This window comes from Erithacus rubecula (genome assembly GCF_903797595.1).
Source record: "Erithacus rubecula genome assembly, chromosome: 2".
Lineage (NCBI taxonomy): Eukaryota > Metazoa > Chordata > Aves > Passeriformes > Muscicapidae > Erithacus > Erithacus rubecula.
In genome coordinates, this window is record NC_136685.1 from 58,899,175 (window position 1) to 58,924,019 (window position 24,845).

A 24,845-nucleotide genomic window follows, 5' to 3' on the forward strand; every position below is an offset into this window, starting at 1 on the left:
TATTCACAAGCCTAATTTTAATCCTGTAGTACCTGATAATTATTGGTTGGAACACTGTCTATTTTTTTTTATAGCAGTTAATACAGATTAATATGTAGTCAATGCTAACACCTTCTCTTTGAGTAATCTGCCAACCTTCCATAGAGGGTGTGGAACCCTCCCATGGCATTTGAGGTATGGGGAGACAAACACCATTGGAAGACAGCCTGGATAATGTTCAACACAACAAAGAACATCACTTTTCTGGAATGGTGCTGCTCTGGGCCCTCAAAAAACAAACAAAGCAACCACCAAACCAACAAAAACCCCTTTGTCTCTGGCATAAATGTGCACATGGCTTTTATCCTGTTACTATGTCTTCTCAAGCTTAGAAATATTTATAGGTGGGAAACAGAAATTCTTGGTCAGGGATGAACCTTCCTCTCCCTTTCTCCCCCATCTGACAATTCATCTTCCCTCTCCCACTGCACCACCAGGAGTGCCCTCTTACCAGCACACATTTGTGAGAGATCAATCCAAGTAAAAATGCACGTTCCAGTCTTAGTACATGATTAAGTACAGCCTAAAGGCAAGGCTGGGAGATAACTCAGCCCAACTTTCTGAATGTCATCAGGAAAGATATTTACATGAGAGAAGCATATATTTACATGCTTTTTATGCTCCATATGCTCCATATTTGTACCCTCTTGACACAATGATTGCATACCAAGTGTAATGGGTTTTTTGCTTTTCATATGGATCTCATCACTGCCATTAGTTAGTGGAAATTAAGGCTTCCATTGTTTTAATAATTTAAACGAGTTTAAATGTGAATTTATTTATGAAGGAAAGTTTAATATGAATGAAGCTAACATGACGCTCTGTAAACTGACTAAAGTTCAGCCCAGATTTTCTAGATTTAGACAATATAAACAGAATTATTCTTCGTTTTGGACGATTTATAGTGTCATGACCATGAAAAATAGATTTAGCATAGGGTTTCTTTTACATACTTTCTACGTTGGGGAAAAGAAACAATAAAAATCAAGGCATTTATTTCACATAGAGCTGGTATGCTTTTGAGAACAAAGCAGTTTTATTTAAAAAAAAATAAATAAAAGAGATGTTTTTAGCAGAGGTAACGCGAGCTGGCTGCTGAGTCCCGGCAGCAGCCGCCCCTCTCCGTGGTGCTGAAGCGGCTCTGGCAGCCCCAGGGCGCGGAGAGCCCGCCCTGCATCCCCCGCCCCCGCACCCCTGCCGCTGCATCCTCCATTCCCGCATCCCTCGTCCCTGCGCCTCCCGTCCTGCATCCGTGCCCGCTGCCTCCCTGCCTCCCTCTCCCGCATCCCCCGCTCCCGCATCCGCTCCCCCCGCGCCGCCCCGCCCGCGCAGCGCAGCGCCGGCCGGGCTCCGCCGGGGCTCCATGGCGGAGCGCGGCGCCTGAGCCGGCCTGGGCGGCATGGAGGCGGATTTCGCCGCCTTCGGCAGCCCGCTGTGCGGCGAGGTCAAGCGCTTCTGCCGGAGGGTGCGGGAGACGTACCGGGAGATCCAGGAGGACCTGACGCCCTACAAGGATGATCGCTACTACCGGTACTGCCGGGCCGGGATCGGGGCGAGGGGGGCTGGGTGCCGGGCATCACACGAGGGTGAGCGCCCGGGCCCCGCAGCCCGCCCGGGGCTGCTCCGCCCTGGGGATGTGCTCTGGCTGCCTCCCGACCAGCCAGCCCCGCGCCGCCCTTCCTGCCCTCACCTGTTAGCACCCCGGCAGGCAATTCCCTCTGTGCCACCGCCGTAGCAAGAGAGGGGGGTGTGCTCCAGAGGCAGCCGCGAAACAATCCTGGAATAGGGTAAGAATAGATTAGGGAAATGGGAGCGGTTGGCAAAGGTTGAGGTTAGAAGGGACAGATAGAATGCGTGGGCTACACCCACATTTCTTTTGAGCCTTGCCCTGTCTGCTGTTTCCTGACTGACCAGTGATGGGTGGAGAGCACGGATGGTTTGAGACTACACGAGGCTAGGCAGGGCTCCAAGGGTGCTGGACACCTGGGTTATAAATGAAAAGAATTTTAGAATTGGAGGAAGGTTCTGAAAAAGTAGAATGTACATTGGGAGAAACAGGTGCCAGGAACTATGCAGAGAATGGGTGCTGTTCAGCCACACAAATACAAATTGGGGAACGAACAGTTATATGGCATTTTTGTCTAAAAAGGGTATAGAGCTTGTAATCTTTTATAAAATAATCTCTTTCAACAATGACATTGTCCTATACACGTGAAGAAAGTAAATGTACAGCAGAAACATACAAGAGCAGAAACATGTGAGAGTTACACACCTACTTCAGTCAACACTCTACATCTTAATGCAAGCTATGTCCAGTTCTGAACACCACACTTCAAGGGCCTACCAGTGGAAGAGAAGATAAGACAGAGATCTGGATCAAAAGTCTGAAAAACATAGCTTTGAGAAAAATTTGAGATTACTCCCCCAAAAGAACAAACATTGAAGTTGGAGGAATAGGAATTTCTCTAAAGAGAAACTTCATGTTCATCTTGGACAAAACATTACAGAGTAATATAAACTGAAGCAAGAAAAGTTCTTGTTAGACATCAAGGAAAAAAATCTGAATGGGAAGAATGAGAAAACACTACAATAAAGGATTATCCAGAGAGACTCTAGCATCTCCATCATTGGATGGAGATGGAAGTTTCAAAAATTTCTGACAAACACATGCCAGGAAAGTCTTAGATCTGGCAGATGCTGTCCTAAGACAGAAGGAAAGATGAGGTACCTTGTAAGATCTTGGCCTGCTCTATTTTACTGTGCATCTGGGCAGTCTGCTTCTGCACAGTGCCCCAACTGTTCTGCTTAAGTAATTTGACTTCAATATGTAGTTTTTCCCAGTGAGGGGGAAGGTGGTCCAATAGATTGAATTTGTTTCATAATTCAGAACATCAAAGACTAGAGAGTCACAGAGCTTGGAATCACTGCCTGACAGCTTGGCAGAGTCTAATAAAACCACGCTCTTTCCTGGCAAAACAGTGGCTCCTTGCACTTGAGTGTGGTGTGAGAAGCCATGAAAGGTGATAAGGAGTGATGGAAATGTGCCTGTGTGCATCTGGCAGCATGATGAGGAATACTGGCACTAGAATGGAGAAAGAGGGGAGACATTAACTTGTGGAATTAACAAATAAGAGATCCTGGGAGAGGCATGTGTTCAGCTTTACTTCCAGAAGAATCTTGAGCTCTTCAAGAAAAACTGTAATTAATTAATTTTTATGACCTTAAGAGTGTATGGAGGCACTTCCCTGCATTGAAAAGAGAAGAAGCTACCACAATCAAATGGGCTTGTAGAGTTAGTGCTAGATTGTCCTCTCTTCATTGACAATACCCCCAGGAGGTATCAACTGCCAGTCATCTTGAAGGAAATTGAGTAATACTGGACTCTTAGCATGGAAATAATATTTCCTGACTTACAAGTCATGCTTGTACTTCTGTGCATTCCCAAGATCTTAACCTAAGTGATCTGGTGTAAAGTGAGTTTCTGTTACTGCCACTGCATAAGTGCTGCTCTGGCGAGTGTTTGCCTTCAGCACAATGGATGGATTTAGCAATGGCACCTTGCTTTTTAGATTCCTGCTGTGGAGGAGGGTTCCTTGATGCCATCATGCATTCTTCTTACAGGCAACTTTCACTTTTGGGAAGGAGAATTAGATTCTTGATCCTCTTGTCCCTCTTTGTTTTACTCAGGACGTTTGGTCAGGTTATAAATGATATAAATGAGCACACTCTGGGATGTAGCATAAAGACTTACTGCTCTGACAGCAGAAAGAATTTTGGAAATTTGACCAAGACAAGTTGTGTGGCTTGCCTTTGCTTCAAACCAAGGCATTTCTCTAAAATAATCAGGTTACTAAAAGCAAATAACAGCTTATACTAGACAAAAAAAACCAGCCCAAACAAACAAACAAAAACCAAGAAACAACAACAAAACCAAAAACAACAACAACAACAAACAAACAAAAAGAACAAAAAACCCCAGAGAGAAATGGTAAAACCATACAAAATAATGTGTTTTCCTTTTTATTCTTCTCTGAGTGCCAACCAGAAAACACAAAACTGGAAAGCTTTGGAGCAGAGCTGATACAGAAGTGGAAAAACACCAAGCAGTCAGTCCCCTTCAGTCCCGTTTGTGACCCTTGACTCAGGAGTGCTTGCTGTAAGCTGTGCTGCATGTACTTATCTTTAGTGGCAAGGGACTCAATGCAAGGGGATGACCTAGCTCAGAGGTGGCTGACAGAGCTGTAATCCCAAGTAAATGTCATCTCGTGTCACAGTGGCTGAGTAATTTCTGATTCAGCTCTGAGGCCATCCCAGCTTAGTGATGGTTTTTGGTGATGTTTTCCTTTAACACACAGTGCTCTTGAACATATGGTCCAGCAGCTTTCTGTGAGCAGCCTGTTCTTTGGACATGGGGCACAACTAAGGCTGGCAGACTCCTTGGCCATCCCAACTTCTGTCATCCTCACTATGCAGGGTCTCAGGGCACTCATTCACACTACAGAGATGGAGGGGTGTCCACATTAGTGAGTTTGATCTTTCCAATAGCCCAGAACAGTCTGTACCTTGTGCCTCCTGGTGTATTCCCCCATGAGCAAGAGCTACTTCACTCAGTCACCTGGGAGAGACTGAGAGATCAGGACTAGCACAGTGATGAACCCCATCTGTCTGGGTTAGGGGCTCCCTAAGGCAGACATGGCACTGCATGGTGTGCTTGTCAAAGAGACTGTGTATTTACAGACCAGAAGGTGTGATATTCAATCAACTCATTGGTAACCCAAGCACAAGGTTGGGCTGGACTCAGTGCACTGAATATTACTCTGTGGTACACCATGTGGTGCTTGGTGCAACAGATAAGCTCAGAGAAGGCAGAGGAGAAAAAATGTTACCCTCTCCCTTGGGCCATGTGGACTGCCATGATGCACTTCAGATTTATTGCAACAACTTCTGGATTGCTGTAATTTATACCTTTGAAAAATTGCTCCAAACAGGCCCCTTGAATGAACAGTTTGTTCATTTTTCTGGTGTCTCCCCCTCCCACTCCAATATGTTCCTTCCTGCATTAGCATGCCTCCTGGCTGGGATGGCACGGCAGGGAGAGCTGGCAGAGGGCTGCCAGATGACAACTCTCCTGCCTCTCAAAGCCATTTTGAATAGACTATTGGTATGAAAAGAGCTTAGTACCAATGTTACTAAAACACATTTTTATCTCTTTGACATACTAGCAGTGAGATACCAAAGCTTACCAGAAGACACCAGGCTTCCTAATCAGACAGATGTTTTTCAGCAGGAATTTCATAACTCTATCACCTAGCTGCTGTTGAAGAGTTCAGCTTTTTGGAAACATTTTGATTGGAACTGAAGTGTCTGTCTGATAGACAGGAGAGAGAAGGAGGGTGGCCAAATTGTGGTCTGACATCAGAGTTGCATAACTGCAACACAGCATTCCTGAAAAATCAATTTCTAGGTTAATGAAAACGTCCCACAGGCCAATCAGCTTATACAGGGAAGCACAGTGTTGATGCTGAATTTAGTAATAATACCCAGAGACTGAGAGAAATTACCTACAATCTGCCCTGCTTCAAACAAGGGATAAATTTTAACTCCTATCATATGACATTTTGTACATAAAAAAGGCTATATATAGGACATAATGAAAAATCTTTTTTAACTTGCATCTTTAATTAATGCTTGATGTTACACAGACAATCTTCAAACCATGTGGGAAAATTTCATTGACTGTGGTTCTACTCCTTCGGCAAAAAGACTGGAGTAAAACACATCATTTGATTCAGCAATAAGGAGAAGCTGCTCATTTTTCCTTAGAGAAGAAATTTGAAATTACCAGAGAAGACTGTTGTGATAAAATATACATTTCTTCACACCTGAAAGTCTTCTACCAGGGCTCAAAGTGCAAGTCTGTGAGAAGCCATGGGGTCAACAAGACCTTGTTGGACATCTGCAGTCAAATTTCTGGAAGGTTCGTGCTTCCTTCTGCCTTGACCCAGGCAGGATCTTCAGTGGCTGTTTTGAGCCACAGCTGGTACCCTTCTCTCGTTCTTTCAGGGTCCTGGCAATTGAAAAAATGTGAACAAACAACCACAATGTGAAGTTTATAGCTAGGGCAGGAATGAAGCAGAGAGAGGAGGATGAGACTAACATTGTAGCTTCATGATTGCTTTAAGCTGCAATAAGCTGGCTCTGTGGCTGAAAGAAGCCATCCTAACTCTCATTTCCCTGCTCACACATTTCTGCTCTCTTCCTCACCTGCCCACAATTAATCCTTTATCTGCACAGTGACTGAGAAACTGATTCCTAAGTGACCTTTAACTCAGGTGATTTCCATTTTTTGATTCACCAGTCTACTGCACTAACATGAGTGCAGGCAAAATTCAAAGAGCTCCAGCTAGGGACAGGCTGGATTTCACCTGCTGTCACTGAAGCTGTAGGTGTGAGCCATGAAAGTGTAAACTGGCCATAAAAGTACAACTTCAGTCCTAAGATGATCAGTGTAAGTAGAATCCCAGCTGAGTGAACATTCAGCCTCTTATTCATTGTTCAGTCTGCCTGCAGGTCAGACAAGGCACTGAGTGGCATCTTCTTGGAAGAAGGACAGTGAGACTGTCTGACTGTGGAGAGAGGAGTTTCAGTGTCTTCCCTCCAAGTGTTTAGTTTAGTTTAAAATCAGTGCAAAATTTTTCACAAAAAATAGCATGCAATGCACATGTCTATAGTGTATTCATAACCCTTTGAGAGTTGGTAAAAGAAAGATGGCAAAGAGAAATGTGGTCCCATGGCTAAGTGAAGTGAGCTGGATTTCAAGCTCTGCCACCCACACTGTTCTCCAAGTGACTTTTGGCAAGGCTCAGTCTCTCCGTGCTTCATGTTTCCTTCCTACTCAATGAGAACAACATACTTTTGGTTTGAGGACAATAAATTCATGTTAGTGAGATGTTTAAGTGCCACAAGGATTGGAGCAGTCCTTGGAACAGCTCAGTTTTGTGCACATAAATGGAAGTGTAACTGCAGAGTCAAAACTCTACAACCATGCTTCCTAGAACATTGGGAATGGTCACATATGCTTTAAGCACCATTCCATTATTTTCTGGACAGGGAGAACTTGTTGGAGAAGCCTGAAGTGTGCTGAAAGCAACAAAATACCTGTCATAGTCATCCATGACGTAACAACCATTTTGGCTTGGCAGTGAACTTGTTCTGAACAGATACCACTTTGTTAAGTTGTCCTGATTACTCAAAGCTTTATTTTCTTCCCCCCTGTTAATTCTTGTCTACAGTTTAAATTCTTGTTGATTTAAAATGCGTGGACTTCTTTTCCTCATCAGTTGGTACTATGTGCTTCTCAAGGCAGCTATTTTTATGAGATTACTAAGTGATCATTGGGATAAATACCAGTATCAATTACTAAATTAATTCCCAGAATGTTTTTAGGTTCAGTGTTGTTACACAACAGTCATTCTGGGTCCCACAGGTCGCAAGTAATGACATAAGTGTCCCCAGAGTCATGGAATAAAATGAATAATATTGTTAATTCTACATACTTTTTAAAAAGAAATGCAAAAAGACAATAATTGTATCATCTAAGTAAGCTTTTAATTAAATTATTTGACTGTTGAAGAGAATTTTTAAATTGTATGTTGACTGATCTATCTAAACATTTCTGGGGTCATCCCAAAGTGGCTCTCTGTATATTACAAACATCAAAGCCAGGCAGTTACTCCAAATTTCATTAAAGACTACACATCAGATATTCCCACATTTTTTAGCAACTGCAGTGCTGACTTTCTGTGAGCAGATGTTAGAGCTATCAAAAATAAGTACAAAATATAGTTTGGCTTACTCCTACACCTTCCTACTCTTTATCATCACTACCCAGGTTGACAATCTTTGCCGTTCAGTCTTATGACTTTGAACAGAAATTTGGAACAGAAATCCAGCTTTATCTAACTTCATTTAACATTGTGCAAGAACAAAACACTGTTTGGTATGAACTAGAGATTTTTATTACCTGGTGTGTTTAAAGTAGTCTCTTACTCTTAGGATTTAATTTCTGTTGCTCGTGAACTGAATTCTCTGCAAACACAATACATCAATTGCATCCCTTGAATGCCCCAAAGCTTCATGAAGGTGACTGCAGTGACAGCATTTTAATGCCACTGAAAGAGCTGGTAAACAAAACCATTTACAACCCAGATGACATTAAGCACGTGCACTTTCAGCATGGATATGTCACATTGGACCTTTTGCCTAAAACTGATGGGTTTAGACTGGATTCAGAACCACTTCTCTGTCCTAAGTATTTTGTTTATATGGTTACATTTCCCTCTGCTACCTTTGGTTACTACTACTACAGCACATGCTGATAAAGCACACTGGAAATGTGGAGAATACTACTCTTATCCCAGTGTGACATATTTGGCCTCATAACCAACAGTATGAAGTTCAACTAGACCAAGTGCTGGGTCCTACACCTCAGCCACAATCCCAGGCAGTGCTTCAGGCTTGGGGAAGAGCAGCTGGGAAGTGGGCTGGCAGAACAGGAGCTGAGGGTGCTGGTGACAGCGGCTGAACATGAGCCAGCTGTGCCCAGGTGGCCAAGAAGGCCAATTTTATCCTGGCCTGGGTCAGCAATGGTGTGGCAGCAGGAGCAGGACAGGGATTGTCCCCCTGGTGAGGTCACACCTCAATTCCTGTGATCAGCTCTGGGCCTGGCACTACAAGAAGGACACTGAGGGGCTGGAGTGAGTCCAGGGCAGCAAAGTGGGGAAGGGTCTGGGGCACCAGGATGATGAGGAGCAGCTGAGGGACGTGGGGCTGTTCAGCCTGGAGAAAAGGAGGATGGGGGAGCCCTCGCTGGTCTTGCCTGCTCCCTGAAGGGAGGGTGCAGCCAGCGGGGGCTCGGCCTCTTCTCCCAGGAAACCAGCAACAGCACAAGGGGAAACGGCTTCAAGATGCACCTGAGGAGGTTCAGGTTGGGCATTAGGAGGAATTTTTTCACGGAGTGATTAGACATTGGAACGGGCTATCCAGACACGTGGTGACGTCACCACCTTTAAAGGTGTTTAAGGAAAAACTGACGTGGCACTCCGTGCCATGGTGTAGCTGACGCAGTGCTGTTAGGTCACAGGTTGGACTCGATGATCTCGGGAGTCTTTTCTAACCTAACTGGTTCTCTGATTCTGTGTTACTGTGATTTTGAAGCCCCAGCGCTCGGCAGGCCAGAATTAGCCATGTGCTGGCGCTGCAAGCGGCTCGCCACGGATAACCCGGCGCCCAGCGCGGCCGCGTGTCCCCTCGGGCTCGCCGTAGCTCCCCCCTCCCTCCCCTGAGCTGCCCCGCGGCCGGGGCGCGGCGGGGCCGGTGACGTGTACGGGGCCGCGTGGCGGCCGCGCGGTGACGCACGCGGAAGGCGTCGCGCGGCGCCGGCTGTGCCACGGCGGCGCGCGGAGGAGGTGCCGGCAGCGCGCGCGCGGCGCCGCGATGGAGCCGTGAGTGGGGGCGGGGAGCGGCGGGGGGCGCGCGAGCCTGAGGGGCGCCGGTTCGCCCGGGTCCGCGCGCGGGGCCGCGGCCGGGAGAGCAAACTCCTTTCTGTGAGGGAGGAGCCGAGGGTTGTCATTCACAGAATCGCGGGATGATCCGCTGGGAAGGGAGCACGGTCATTGGCCGTCTGGTCCTGCTCGGGCAGGGTCCGTCCTAGAGCGCGCGGCACGGGGTTGTGTCCCGACGGGTCTGGAGTATCTGCAGGCAGGGAGGCTCCTCGGGCTCTTCGGGCAGCCTGAATCTAATTCAGTTATATGCGGTGTCCACGTTAAGGGAATCGGCTCGCCGAGGGTTAAATGAGTGTTCTGAGGTTGTGGTCCGCCACTCAGAGCCCCGAGGGTGACTGCTATTTTCTTTAGAGGAGCGCTGTGAGCTCGCCTTTCATATGGCAAATAAAACCTCCCCTACCCCCGGTATCTCCCCTCTCAACTTGTGTGTTAAAGGAAAAAGAAAAACTTGTTTTCCCGGGTATTTCTTGGCATGCACAGAGACATAGCAGTGATTAATTATTCAGACTGAAATGAATACAACAAACAACAACTAAAAAACCAAAAAAGCCAAACCCGCCCCGTGCACACGCACAAATGTAAAGCATAGCCACGTTTATCTGTCGGTTGTCGTGTAGCAGTTCTGTATAGTGCTGATAATTTTATGCCTCTTTATGTAGGCGTGTGCTGCCTCATTAGCCATTAACCCTTCTGGAATACATTTGCAAGAAGAAATGCGAGGTCTTCTGAGGGATACCGAAGCAAGCAATGTCTTTAAACCATGAGCAAGTGCAGGGTGTATGGATAGCCCCAGTACTGTGAACGTAGGCAGCATTTATAATTATTCAAATCAAAGTGGGTTTGATGGTTCTATTTGGGAGTGAGCCTAAAATAGAGAAGAGCAGTTGGAGGCAGAGATGTTGAGGCTAGGATTTCAGAAGAACTGCTGCACATAAAAGTGGGTTATTTCTGATTTTAAACTTAATCTCAGTTTTGCCACAGCTTTCCCTTCTTTAAAGTCAGTCTTAAATGAAAACTGTTATATAACCATTTTTCATGATGGTCTTCATTAAAGATTTTGTTGTACAGTCATGAGAAGTGATTTGAAGATGAGGAATATCCTGAGAAACGTTTTGCTGAACCTTTTGAGACAAAACTTTGCTCCAAATACAAGATGTAAGCCACCTTTACATCTCACATATGAATGACTGAAACTGAAAGATTGCAGTTGTTATGAGTGTGTTTCCAAAGTTAACTCTGTTACAGGCTGCACTAGAGCAGTTTATTTTTACTGGCTGGTATTTGAGATGTCTGAGTATAATATTTCTCTGTATCTCAGTGTTTTCTCCTTTGCAGTCAGTTTCTGACATAAGTTAATTATAAACCACTCTGAGTTAGGACACAGCTGAGTGTATGTGGTAAAAGCTGCCTGAAAGACCTGCAGACAGTTGGATGGCTAGTCTTGAGCTCTCGACTGCTGTGGTTGGGCTGATTAAAGCATCTTCCACTTTGCTTGGTAAAGCAAAGCACAGTTCTTTACTTGTTTGAACAGGTGTGGTGCGTCCAGAGTGAGATCTTTTAAGATTTTCCCATAAATGTGTTTCTAACATTTCATTCCTTATTGGGCCTTTCAAATGTACAATAGTGGCTGTCAGTGGGGTATCACCAACTTGTGCTTATGTATATTCATAAACTTTATATAATCTCTTTCCAAAAGGCAGGTGTTAAACAATGAACTTAGGGATGGTGGTTTTACCTCCTTTGTATGTCAGCTGATGATAGGTGCAACTTAAATCTACACAAGGAAGTTTTGTGACTGTGGCAAGGGGCAATGAAGCATGCATCACCTGATAGGAATGCTATAAATTGTTGTTTGCCCTCATGAGAAATGCAGTTAAGATTTGGCTGAGTTCTTACATTTGCTGTTAATAAAAGTGTCCACGTTGTCTAACTGACTGCTAAAGCAACTCATTCAGTCAGTGGCTCAAGTGAGACTTGAGTGCAGGTGTGAATGAAAGGAAAACATGGAGTGTGTCCCTCCTGTCTGTGCCTCCACTCTTGGCTGGGTACAGCATCTCCGTTGGTAGGTAGGTGTACACCTGCACATTCTGACTGCTAGGTGTTGCACCATCTGGAGAGCAGCTGGAATAAGGAATGAGCCAATGTCTGGAACGTGTTTCTTCAAAAGCTCACAAGCACATCTGCTCTGGCTTGTGAGTAAACCAAGGTGCTAATTGCCAGTGGTTGTAACACTCTTGGCTGGGTGAGGAGCCGGTGGCTTTCCTGTAAGGAGTGTGGAGAGGAAGCTGCTTTTCACATTCACGTCATGCATTTTGAAATGTCTGCAAAAACTTTGAAATTAGGAAACTTACCAGAAGAACCGAGAACATGCACAGCAAGTCAGAACTATTCTGCGTCAGCCTGTAGCTGTTAAGTGGATGCCCTGATGTGAGCTGTTCATAACAGCACAAGTGTATGTTATGTTTTACTGCAAACATGATGTTCTTCGAGTTGTCAGCTGTGCTCAACCCATGGAATTTCCTGTGTTGAGAGATCCTCAGTATGTGCTCTGTCATGAAGCATTTGGTATTCACTTGAACTCTTACAGAAAATTTAGGCATGTCCATGTTTTATGTACTGTTCTTATATGTGAGGAATTTTCTTGTTCAGATCAATGCTTTGGTATCTCAAGATAATATCCCATACTTGGTGGACTTAGGTAGACAGAGAATACCAGATCATCTCTGGAACTGAAGGAACCCCTGGAACTGAAGAAAAAATGCACCTTAGTTAGTTGTTTTAGTACTAGTACAGATTTAATAGCTTTAACATGGTTTAAGTGCATGAAGGCTGAGGTTTTAAGACATTGATAAAAGAAAAATACTGCAGTTACATCCCTGCAGAAGTTTGTGCAAACAGAGTCTGATTTGAAATACCTCTAATAACTGGTGTTTTTAAAAGTCAACTTCAAATCCCCTTTGCGAGGCTTCTGTGTGATGATCTGACACTGCTTATATAGTATTTACGTGATCATTTCATGTATGTTTTGCCTTTTTTGGCTGTACAATCAGCTGTTCTGACCTCTAGACTGATGCAGAGTTTCTGTGTAAAGGTGTGTGGCAAGTATTTTGCAGGTGCTGTGCCTGGCGTCCTGTGCAGCCAGTTTGTGCAGACTCATAACATTTGCAGCTACTTGCTTGCAGTTCTCCTTACCTTTGTAGAGTTTTCTTCCCTTCCCCATCTCCTCTGTGTAACATTTGAATCTCAAACTTTACAGTAGGGAAATAATGCAAATTGGTTTTGGTAGTGCTTCATTTGGAGAAAATGCAGTGATTCTCAAAGAAAATAGAGGTTGTTATTATTAAATCCTTTCACTGATTCAAACTGAATCTTCTTTTAAGGGCTGCCATTCATGCAGAATATGGTACCTTCAGGCTGGGCTCATGTGAAGGATTTCACCACCTTTTCTGCAATTCTTTGTTAATGTGGTGAACCAGTAAGAGCACCATTCTTCTGGTGAAAGGATGAAACAAGTTTTATTCCAAGCTACAAGGGAGCGCTGTCATTAAAGTCTTATTGTTTCATTTCTTTCCATCATGGTGCTCCTACAAATGTATTGAAAAACACCGCTACCACCCCATCAGCCCCCCAGTCCTATACCTTTCCCATATAAACTGTGCAGATTCCTATGACTACACCTCCTCAAACAGCAGTAGAAAGTCAGGTATGTGGTGGCTCAGTTCTGGTGTAACTCAAGAGGAAATGTTGGCTGTACTTTGAAACATGGTGGATTTGCCCACCTTCTGTAGGATTACTTATTTGATCATATTTCCCTTAGGCTAACAGAACTGGAAGTTACCTGTTTTCCAGGGAATGCAGTTGGTATTTTCGGTGCTCACCCACACGCCTGCCCCCTTGTTTTGTCTTTAACCTAATGATAACACCAGCGCGTAGTGCAAGAGATGTCATTGCTTGTGTGTGTATTTGTATTTAGGTGTCCAGTAGTAAACTTGACTTCAAGTTTTTATTTCCGAAGTTTTGGTGGAGCTCCGACAGTAATTCAAAGCCTGAGCATGCACGTCTAGCAGGTCTGGAGTTCTGCCCTACTCCTTGTTAGGGATGATCCTGCAGGGTTGAAGTACATTTATAAGGTATAGACAACAGGTATAGTTACATGCCAGATCCTGTGGGGGTAACTGAGTTGTTAGTGATGTCTGTCCCTTTAGATTAAGCTCTCAGTGCAGGAGACATAGGGTCTTGGATATTTAAGTTATTAATGTATGAAATAACAGAAATATGTTTTCTCCCTTTAAAAAAATGTTTTCTATTGCTTGAGTTTTAGGACAATGGAAAACCCTAGCATAAAAAAATGGGCACAATTCATACATTTTGGAGGTGTGCGTGTACGTACATATGTTTACTAATTCACATTATCTTTGCTCTATGAAGCGGCATTAATTTATTTTTACTTAGTGTTACATGTTACCTCAGAGTTTGGTTTAATTTTCTTTGTTGGAGAATAAAGGGGCAGAAAATAAACCCCATTCAGAAACACAACTGACACTAATTCTGTGGTTTCTTTTGTTTCCTGTAGGCTGGCCCCGATGCGATTGTATACACTGTCCAAAAGGCATTTTGTTCTGGTCTTTGTAGTATTCTTTATTTGTTTTGGTCTGACAGTCTTCATAGGAATAGCAGGTAAGGGTGTTCTCTTTTTAAAAAATTACAGTTCTCATACACTTTGTCTGAAACTGTTGGTATTTACAGATGTGTGTAAATGCTAATGTGCTTACTGTTCCTGAGATGTCTGAGGGAGCGTTAGTGTGACAGGGAAATGTTTCTTGTATCTGACTTTTTCATAGCAGTACTACCTACAAAGACTTGGTATGTGCAACTGCTTTGCAGGGAGAGTCAATAAAATGAAACAAAAGCAGCTTCATTGCAATGTAATTTTTCAGCTGACTGCTACATTATTTGTTTTTCTTTGTTTTTCTGTCTGTAAAATGGTAGCGCTAATACTTGATTTCCTGTGAGGAAACTGATAACTGTTTGTAAAGCCCTCTAAATGTTTGGGTGATAAATGCCATGTAAATACAAACTATTTTAGTGTAAAAACATGAACTTCACTTGTGGAACATGTATGAGTTTATGTCTCTGGTTTCAGAGATCTTTGTGAGAGTCCTGACATGACCTGGGAGGCTAAGCACATAGTGCCTGGGTACTCATCCTGGAGATCAGAGATTTGTGATAGTCTGGTCAACAAAGAATTGAAGGCGTAGGACCTTTCTTCTATGCCAGAGAGCTTTTCCAGGGCTAAAACATACTTGAAAAATAAGTCAGTGTGCTCTCCTAGCAGGGTTAAATATACTAATACTCTGCTGTTGAGAGCTTTATCAATACAGAAGTCAAGTGACAGAAGGGAAAGGAGGGACTGGTGCTCATTAAACAGCCTACCCCCTATATGTGAATTCGTTTAGGTTGTTACCATCTTCTACTTTACTGCTGACTTCCACATCACTCAGTGTGTCCAGTGGGTTCTCCTGTGCCCCTCTGTGGCACTTTGTGACTTGTCTGTTGGGTTGTTTCCACCTCTGCCACATCCATCACCTCCTTTAGAGTGAGAAGGGCTGCCCAGGCCTGGGAGCCATCCAGTCCTGCCTGCCTTGGCAAGAAGGGTGGGTTAATTGGAGGCAGCTGTTTGAGCTGTTTATGCCCATCTGTGCCTTGTAGGCAGTACATTTTTCATAATAGCCTTCAATAATAAAATTTGTCTGTGAAATAAAACCTTCTTTCCTGCTGTATGATTTATTATAGCAGCTGAGGTCTAAATAGGCTTTCAGTTCATAAAGGTTAACCACTGATATTCCGTGACTTGGTGAAGGATGCTGAGGGCATTATTTGGCCACTAAAATACTGCATAAACACATTTGCAAAAGTGCATTTTTATGATAAAGGAAAAAAGAAAGGAATTATTTCATTTAGTTATTTGGCTTTAAAATTGAACCATATTTGTAGCTGTGTACTTACACTGCCAGCTTGCAAGAAATGAAAGAAAGTTATTTTATGTAAGACTGGGCAAAATGCTCCTGGAAGAGAAAACTGTGCATTTTATTCTTAACCAGTAGCAGAACCTGAGAGGGAGCTGTGCTGGTGTATTGTGCCTGCATCCAGAGTAATCTGATGATATGGTTACCTTTGGCCCAGGGGACTTGGCTGCTGTAAGCAGCACTTGGTCATCTGTGCCATGCTGTGGTCCCAGGCCTTGCCCGTGATCCCCTTCAGGAGCTGGCATGGCTGTGGGATTCTTGTCCTTGTAAGATTGGTTTGCTGGATAGTTTGGCTGACACTGTTCATTATGATAACTTAAATATTGTTAAAAGAATGCTGTTTACCTTGGGAGGAGACTCACTGAACAATTGCTGTGATATTCCTCACACTTTTGTTGACAGCTGCTTGCTTCCTGGGAATAGAAGGAGGGGCCCTGACAACAGCATGCTCCCTCATTAAAGAGTACAGTCTGAGAAAAGCTCACCAAACCACTAAGTAAATTAAAGGGTGGGAGATACATCGTTATTTTCTGTGCTACTTAAATATGCCATTGCCCACATTCAACATCTATACCTGCAGTTTGGGAAGCCTGGCAGAACTCTTGATTTTCATCTGAGCAATCAAGACAGTTTGATCAGAGATGGATGCTGCTCTTTCAGTTCCTGTAACCCAAAACAGACACAGACTTGGTCTTTTTTCCAAGCTGCACTCTCTTTCTCTTTTCACAATGGGTCTGTGTTATCTTTGGGGTGAGACAAGTTCAAAGAAAATCCAAGGTGCAAGATCTCATTTTCTAGAGCTGTGCAGTTCATCACCTCAGGGTGGTTCTTTGTCTTCATCTGTTATTATGTTAAGTGAGCACTACTGAAAGAAAAACAGTAACTATTTAAATTAGTCTCCATTTGTTAGTAGCACAGTCATAGCATCATTTTGTTTCAAAAGCTTTTATATATCACTTGCTAGAAAAGAAGCAGTTATAGCACTAGAACTTCATTATTTGTTTGATTGCTGTTCTTAAAAACTTTGACTGTGATTTTTCTGTCCCAATATTGATTGATATCTTCCAATTAAAAAAATAAAACCCTTAAAAAAGGCTAGTTGTAGTTGTTTCATCAATACTTAATTACTGATTTGTGATGACTTTCCAATGGTGAACTCCTACTAAAACTCAGTTTTGTTTTTAAAACAAAAAATGCCTTTCAAAAATCTGGTTGAGAACTGAAAAGTTCAATGATGCAGAACTGACTTCACAATGAGTGGCTGTTAGGGATGTTGCACTGCAATTCTAATAAGAAATTCTGGCTGTGATGGCTGAAATTCTTATTTTTTTCCTTTTAAGTCTGTAAGATGGTTAATGTTGCTGCTAGAGTAGTTGTAGGAGCCCAAGCAGTGCTGCATGTTTAGAGCTGTCATGACAGCTAACCTGTCTTGAACAGAGTGATCCCAAGCTGCTTATTTATAAACTTCCTTGTTTTCCATTGTTTCTCTGTAGTAACTTTGAAGTGTATGGTCTTTGTGAGAAACTGGTTTTATTGCACAATTTTTATTATACTGAGTTTGTGATTGAATGAGCATATTTTGAGGGTTACAAAATTCTATTGAATTGCCAGACCAAATATGTACAGGGAGAGACCATTTGGACAGAGGGATCTTCCTGGCCCAAATACAGGTGTATATGTCTTGCTTGTGTCCCTACCTGCTATACATCATCTCTCTATGTGTTCACAACCTGCTATATAGACACAGCAGGTGTCTATAGTTTTCTATTATTTTCCTACTCTTTCCTGTCACTTTCCTGGTTTAGTCCTTTTGTGTTTTGTGTACATAAAAACACGTGTGCATTCCTCTTGTCCTAGTACCCCATGCCCTTGCACCCTAAAGGGAAATTGTACCACTGTCTGGAACCACCTTATCAGGGCTTGTGCAGAAGATGGGGCTTTTCTCAGAGGTGCAACACAAGCTGGGGCACAAGAAATTCCAGTTAGATATTAGCAAATTTTTCTTACTGTAATGGTGGTTAAATACCAGAACAGGTTTGCCAGACACGTTGTGGCAGTCTCTCTTCTTAAAGATGTTAAAGACTTAACTGGATGTGGCCCTCAGCAACCTGATCTAATTAAACAAGAGGGTTCTGTAGCTGAGTGCTTTCATGACTGCATTCCCATAGAATCTTGGGAGTTACATATACATAAATAGATACAGATACATATGAATAAAAAACCATTACTTAAGTTGAAGTAGTTTAGAGTACACATTCAGGGCTTTTGGCATGGAGTTCTTGATTTATAATTTACTTTATTTAATAATGTGTAGAAATACCATTAAGAGACATGTTCTAAGGAACATGCAGGTCGAATTTATAAATCATGTTGAAATATCCAAGTGCTTTACCCTTTATCTGAGACATCTGAAAAGTGATACTATTTACTATTTATCTGCTTTGCAGAGGGTATTTTGTACAGTCTTTTAAAAACCTATATTTACATCATCACTTGTATTTATACTTCCATTTTATTTTCTTTCTTCCTTCTTAAATATTGTTTAGGTCCTAATGTAATTGAAACTTCTGTAGCAAGAACAGACTTAAATAACAGCCTAAAGGTAAGAGTTAGTAAATATTGTTGGATTATATGAATGGCTTTATGTGATGTTAGTAATGTTAAACATTTTTCTCCTTTCCCCAGTTGTTTTAAGTATTTAAACTTTTACTGCAGAATCTCTTAGTGGTGCTTTCCAATTTGAAGTTGAATATTCAGTATTGTACTGTTGCTGTGTTACTTCATTAACAGCCCAACAGCAATTTCTGGTCTCTTACTGTTGTGAGCAGGTCAGGTGAGATTTGTAAGATGTTTCTGCACAGCAGTTTCTGATAAAGAAACACTTGAATTTTCCCCTGGGGAATCAATGTTGGAGATTCTTGTAGGCGGTTGAGGAATAGAAATTGAGAACATGCATTGGAAAACAATACACTCAGTGGCAAGTAATGCTATCCCTCTTGTGATTTCCCTTTCTATCATCTGTAAAGAAACATTTCTTGCTAATTTTTCACTGTCATGTGACTAAGACATGGGATCTGGCTTCCTAAGAGGAACATTCACATGTTTTCAAATGCTTTCATATTTTGGTTCTCAGTTCTTGCATTTTTGTATGCCTAGCTCTTTAGTGTCAACCTAATATCTGAAGTATTTTTTGTGAAAGTACAAAAAAGGTTTTGTTGTGGTTTTTTTCTAAAAGTGTATTTTCTTTAAATACACTGGGACAGGATTTTACTTTTTCTTAAAGCACATCTTGATTTCAGATTAGAGAAGTCTTCCCTGTGTGTAGGTTTATCTGTTAATGATACCTTTCATTCTATTGCACTGAGTGTGAGATTTTTAGAAAACCTAGCGGAAAACAGTGGAAAATTTTTGTAATTATAGTTAAAAACTGTAAAACAAGTTTAAAACTATAGCAGATGAAGGCCCACAAATCTGACTTTTTATGTCAAGTGCTGGAAATTATTTCTTACATTCAGGCTAGACCTCGGGATTTTGTTTTTAATATCTGAACTTTTCTGTTTTATTGCTGCTGCTTTTGTGGTGTTTAGGTAGCTGTACCTTTCCTTACTTCAGTGCTTTGCAAAATGCATGTGTATTTAAGCTACTTCATGTAGAGTAGCAGGTGTAAATATCTTCTCAAAAACATTGGCACAAACATAATTAACATGCCTCTCATTATTGTAACTACAGATACGTCATGTAACAGTGTAAAGGCTGGTGCTAACCTTGTGGGTTTTTTTGCAGCTGAAGCCATTTAATTTAAGTTCACCACCACTGTCAACTTACAACCAGCAGCTGTGGCTGACCTGTGTGGTTGAGTTGGATCAGCACGATGGTGAGAATCTGACCTAATTCTCAGGAAACCGCTATAGCAACCTGCCTATTGTATCTTTAATTCCATCTGTCACACACATGATCCTGTTGCTTTCTGACTGTGGTTCATGGGTTTTTCCTCTCATATGCTTTTCTTCCACTTCACCTCCCCTCCCTTGGTAAAGACATGAACAGCAGTGATTGAACTGTAAGCAACAGGAGTAGGGGAAAGTTTGTTATTTTTGTAAAAACAGTAGTATCTAGATAATGTCTGTATTTCCTTCTTCATTTTGGGGAGAATTAGATATGCAGATTGTAATGATACTGATTTTTCAATACAGCTTCCCTGTATATATATGTGAGAAATACTGCATTGGTAATTGCTAATCTGTCATCAAGATTCAGTATAGGGTTTGTGATTTACTGCTTATGTATAAAAATACTGTACCCCTACTCCAATAATGTATTACTGGGTAAGTCTTCCTAGTATTTGGATAGCATGTGTGTTTTAAATTATTTTGGAACTCTGTTAGAGATTTAATTTCTGCATGTAGCAATAGATTTATGTTTTCTGTTTTAATTCCAGTATCCCTCAAGAAGAATGTGACTATGACAGTCAAAGTCCTGGGAGTGGTGAAGGATGGAAGCACACCATACGTTAATAATCAAGTTCACAATCGGACGAGATTACTCAGTTGTGCACAAGTATGCACTTGCTTAAACAAAACTCTAATGTAGTGCATCTTCTTTAAATCTGTGTGCCTGCTGCTTTACATTGCAAGCAAGAATGTACCTTTTAAACATCTCAGGGAAGACTCTACAGGAGTGTTTATAATGGCAATGTAGGGAGTAATGCTGATAAGACACCTACCTGTCCATCATTTTTCAGTTTACTTCTGTGACTTGTACCTATTGCTGGTTAAATATCCCTCCTTCTTAGAGTTGCTCTTTGTCAGTAAAGCAGTAAAACTTAAGCAGTCACTTAAACAGGTTTAGCAGGACTGAAGAAAGGGATATTGTAGCAGAAGATTGGATTAGGGGTTCCAGAGGAAAGAAAAATTATTCTCCAACACCTTGCAGAATCTTCTTGAAATCACCTGGCAACTGTTCTGAAAAAGCCAAATTTTTTTTCCACTGTGAAGAAATGCTTGGAGATTCTAATAACAATTCTCACGGAAATTTTTAAGCTTACAGACATTGAAAACAGCTTCTCCAGATGCAAATCCTTTGGAAGGACATAGCTGAAGTTTTTTATGATAAGTATATATAGTAGATAAAGTGTTTGCTTTTTATATAGATATATGAAATGTGCAGAAATTAATACTGCTCCATTAGATTTAATTACACTAGCCAAGAGAGCAGTATGCTTGGGTTTTCTTTTTCTTCCAGTTAAATTTTGAAAATGAGTTAGTACCAGATAGCCCCATCTCACCAGCTTATTTGGTTCCATCCTTGTGCTGCAACCAGTTGCTGTCAGCACCAGCTCAAGTGCAAAGTTGGCACTGTTTATTGTTTAGCCACTGATCCACCAGACTGACTTTATCAGTTTCTTCTGCTCATCCTGATATCTTTCAAGAAAGTATTGATCTCTTGATTGAGATGGATGAGATGTATAATAAATATCATCAATATTGAACCACTTAGGAACAAGTTCTCCAACCTCTACTAACAATGCATATTCTGGAATAATTTGAAGACTTTTATGTACTATTCTCTTTGTGTGTTCACAGAAATGCAGTGAAATCATTGTTGCTCACCTGGGCTATCTGAACTACACTCAGTACAACATATTTGTTAGCTTTGAAGATCTAAACAAGTTAACAAATGCCATCCAGAATATTACTTTCACAGTAAGTATTAAGGTTTATACTATTAAAATACTCTTTAATGCCGTGGAAGTGTTTTAACTGTAACAAAAAAGTAGCAGAATTTTGAAGATAAATAAAAAATGCATCATAATTATTTTTTCTGTCACTACTAATATCAGAGCTTTTATAGCACTTACTGTTGATAAGGGTCTAGACCAATTTTTTTAACTCTATAAGGAAAAAAAATATTTCTCAGTTCTACTGCTGTTGTATTCTGTAATAGATAAATTTAGTCTAAATGCTGGGAGATATATTTTAAAATAGGCAGCCTAGATTAGAGCATCCAGTTTTCTGCATTTGCTTATAGAAATATTGCCTATCTGCAGGATGGCATTTTTTTCAGCCTCTCCAGGAGGTGTATCTGAATTAACAAAATTTTTCAGAATTCATAGAAGTGTGGGCTAGAAAGGTTTAACTAACTCAAAGAAAAATGACGAGATTTTTAGGGGGGCACTGTGCTTATGAGGAAGAGAATTTTTATTTTTTAAAGCTAACACAACTAGTTTACTACAATAATTCACTCAAGTTATCTCCAGTGGAATAACTCTCTCAGTTAATAGTGCTAAAGACTGCTTGTAAAGCACTTTTATCCTGTGTATTGATTGCCTCCACAAGGAAATTTAGAAACATTTGCATTGAGAGAAAAGGGAACTAAACCAAGTTTATAATACAGGTTTCTCTGGTATATTTACCTATGTATAACATTTGGTGTGTCAAAGCAGGTAGCAACCAAAAATCTTACTCTAGAGGAAAACATATTTTTGATAAACTAAATTAACTTTCTAAATATTAGTATTTTTAATACTCTAGTGCATAAAGCATATAATTAAAAACAAGCTCTAAGGGGAAAAACCCCTAGGCTCACAAACCCTGTATTTAGTCCCAGATTTCAAGCAGAACAAAGTATTGGAGCATTTCCAATTGTACAGTTTTTTTATCTTGCTTTACAGGCAGCCTTTAAGGCAGACCTATATGCAATCCCAAAGAAACTCCAACCCAAACTTTCCTGCAACAACTAAAATTGTCACGTTTATTTCATGATTACAGTTGTTTATGGTGATCTCAGTTGAAATCAATGGATTGCCTTTTGTATAATAGTTTTTTCTACATATAATTTTCATTTTAGATTTGCAGTTTAAAAAGACAAGACAGAGGTTGACAGATTTAATACATTGAAAGGTAAAGCTTCTTGTTCAGATGAGCAGAGCATATGTTGTGCCAGGGAGCTTACATTTCAAAAATGGCTTCATAAGCATGCCAGGTAGGAGATATATTGTCAACAGAGCAGAGTTCATGCAAACTGACATGTTATAATGAATATTTATACCCTTCTAGTAATTAGAGTAGAAGAAGGAAGCTTTCCTCCTTAACCTATATACAGATTTCTGTGTTTCTAGTAAGCTATTTAACTTTCCTTCCTTTACATGATTTTCTCTTTTTTTAACTTCTGAGACAAGTGAGTAAGCTTTAAGAAAATAAACTCTTTAAAGGAAGTACTCCTGTACCTTTCTGACTTCTTCATAATCAATTTGTGCATCTGACCTTGGTAGTACAGAACAACACACTGGATTTACTCATTTATTGGCATTCAAATTTTGATTGAAAGTGCAGTTGAGATCAATGAAGACTGTCCTATTTGTCCTGAGAGTGCTTTAACATATGGCAGCTCTGAGTATGTTATGAAGTGACAGGATAAAAGAGAAGCAAGGCTATTAGGCTGCTTTGCTTATCTCTTTATCAGATAGAGTACACATTTATCTGTATTTTTCCATAGTGACTTAGTGGAATTTGGTAATACCTTTAAATTTTAAAAAGCCACAGAACTTTTTAGTATCTGCAATAAAGTGCAAATTATTGCTGTTACATGTAGTCTGTCAAAATACTACTCATTGGGCTTTTCTGTTTACTTGTAGTGGAAGACCTATAATCCAACCTTTTCACAAGTGGAAATATGGTTCCGATTTGTCTTTGTAGTTCTTACTTTTATGGTCACGGTAAGATTTTTTTGCAGCTTTTCTGGAGTTTATTATGTAGGCTGCTGATAGCACTACTCTGTAATGCTGTGTTTAGGAATTTAATACCAGGCAGCAAAGTTGACATGTCACTAAATGGGTGTAAAAATGTTTCTGAAATACTTATGTAGTTATGTAGTTGCTGCTTTTTTATGTTTTCACAAGTATTGAAGGGACATTAAGAAAATAGGATAAGTGGGAAAACTTGTTTTTCTACATTCTGGGTTTGGATTAAACAGAAAAAAAATTGCTTAGACAAAGGAAATTGTGAGGAGATGCTAAAGAAAAGTATTTTTTTTGCAATGTAGGTAGGCTCAGGAATAGGATGACCAGAGTGTGGGCTGTTTGACTTTGATCTAATATTAAAGTTACCACTGCCTTGCATGTGAGGATGGGCCAGATGACCTCCAGAGGTCCCTTACAAACTAAATTAGGCTATGGTGGAGATGATGTCTCCTCTCTAACCTGTCTCGGATCCTGGAAAATAAGTATTTGGAGAAAAAGTACAACATAAAATGTAAAATCCTGAATTTTCAGAATAGGGACACTGAAGTACTCCATGCTTCCATAGCATTTCTCTCGCAGATGATGTTACTCAAGTAATTGTGGATATAAAATGCAGTCTGCTTTTAAAAAAAGTGAGTTCAAGTGAAAGTTGTCGATAGAGTGTAACCAGAAACGAGGCAACATCTTTTTTACTCACATGTTGATTTTCATGTACTGGCTGGTTTACTTCTCAGTTTGCTTGAGAAATTAAGCCATTTGCTTTGGGGTCAATGAGCAAACTTGAAATAGAAACTAGGAGGCCTGGCTCCTGTTTTACAGTGTTCTCAGTGGCAAAGGCCACAGACCTTGCAGTCTGTCTTAGTTCTGGTTAAACCATAGAAGGCTGTATTCCTTCCTTACAAATTGTTGTTGTTGTTTTATAGTGCCTGTTTGCACACTCCCTGCGGAAATTCTCCATGAGAGACTGGGGTATTGAACAGAAATGGATGTCCATCCTACTTCCTCTCTTGCTGCTTTACAATGGTACTTGTATCCTTGCATTTTTAGAAAGGCACCTTTTCAAATAAGAAGCAGGAAAAAAGAGAAGGCAAAATGGAATTTTTCCCTGAACTCATAAGCAGTTGTTTATAAAACTTCAGCAAACTAAATTAAATTGAAATTTAAAATTAAAATTTTAAACTAAACTTTAAAAACCTAACCCTTTCCAAGTGTAGCAAATTCAAGGGCATAACGAGTGGGTGGATCTTAATCTTCTCAGTCACATTTGTTTAATGCTCTTACTGGAATACGTGCCTGCCATACTTAACCTTTCAATTTCTGTTAGTCTGCTGTCTTCTTAATTTTTCAACTACTCACACTTTAGTTAAAAATGGAGGCTGCTTTTAGTCCAGTAAAACAGAGCAAATTCTAGCACTTTCTAGCAGTACCAAAAGAATATTTGCCTATTAGTCATTATATGATAAATTTTTAGGTTGTAAC

General features: G+C 41.0%; 1 protein-coding gene across 3 annotated transcripts in view; it reads left to right on the forward strand.

The window, feature by feature from the left end:
• The first annotated feature begins 1,368 nt into the window (after positions 1–1,368).
• Positions 1,369–24,845, forward strand: part of TMEM181 (transmembrane protein 181) — a 34,820-nt gene continuing 11,343 nt past the window's right edge. Inside the window, exons 1-9 of one of the 3 annotated variants that reach the window (XM_079299060.1) lie at positions 9,519–9,542; positions 11,701–11,794; positions 14,176–14,279; positions 18,175–18,230; positions 19,412–19,502; positions 20,067–20,185; positions 21,211–21,330; positions 23,262–23,342; positions 24,290–24,389. In XM_079299060.1, the coding sequence (XP_079155186.1) occupies positions 11,736–11,794; positions 14,176–14,279; positions 18,175–18,230; positions 19,412–19,502; positions 20,067–20,185; positions 21,211–21,330; positions 23,262–23,342; positions 24,290–24,389 (730 nt within the window). In that variant the 5' untranslated portion in view covers positions 9,519–9,542; positions 11,701–11,735. Of the gene's footprint in view, positions 1,570–9,399; positions 9,543–11,700; positions 11,795–14,175; positions 14,280–18,174; positions 18,231–19,411; positions 19,503–20,066; positions 20,186–21,210; positions 21,331–23,261; positions 23,343–24,289; positions 24,390–24,845 lie in introns of those variants that run through there. The other 2 variants (XM_079299062.1, XM_079299061.1) reach the window with 2 other exon arrangements.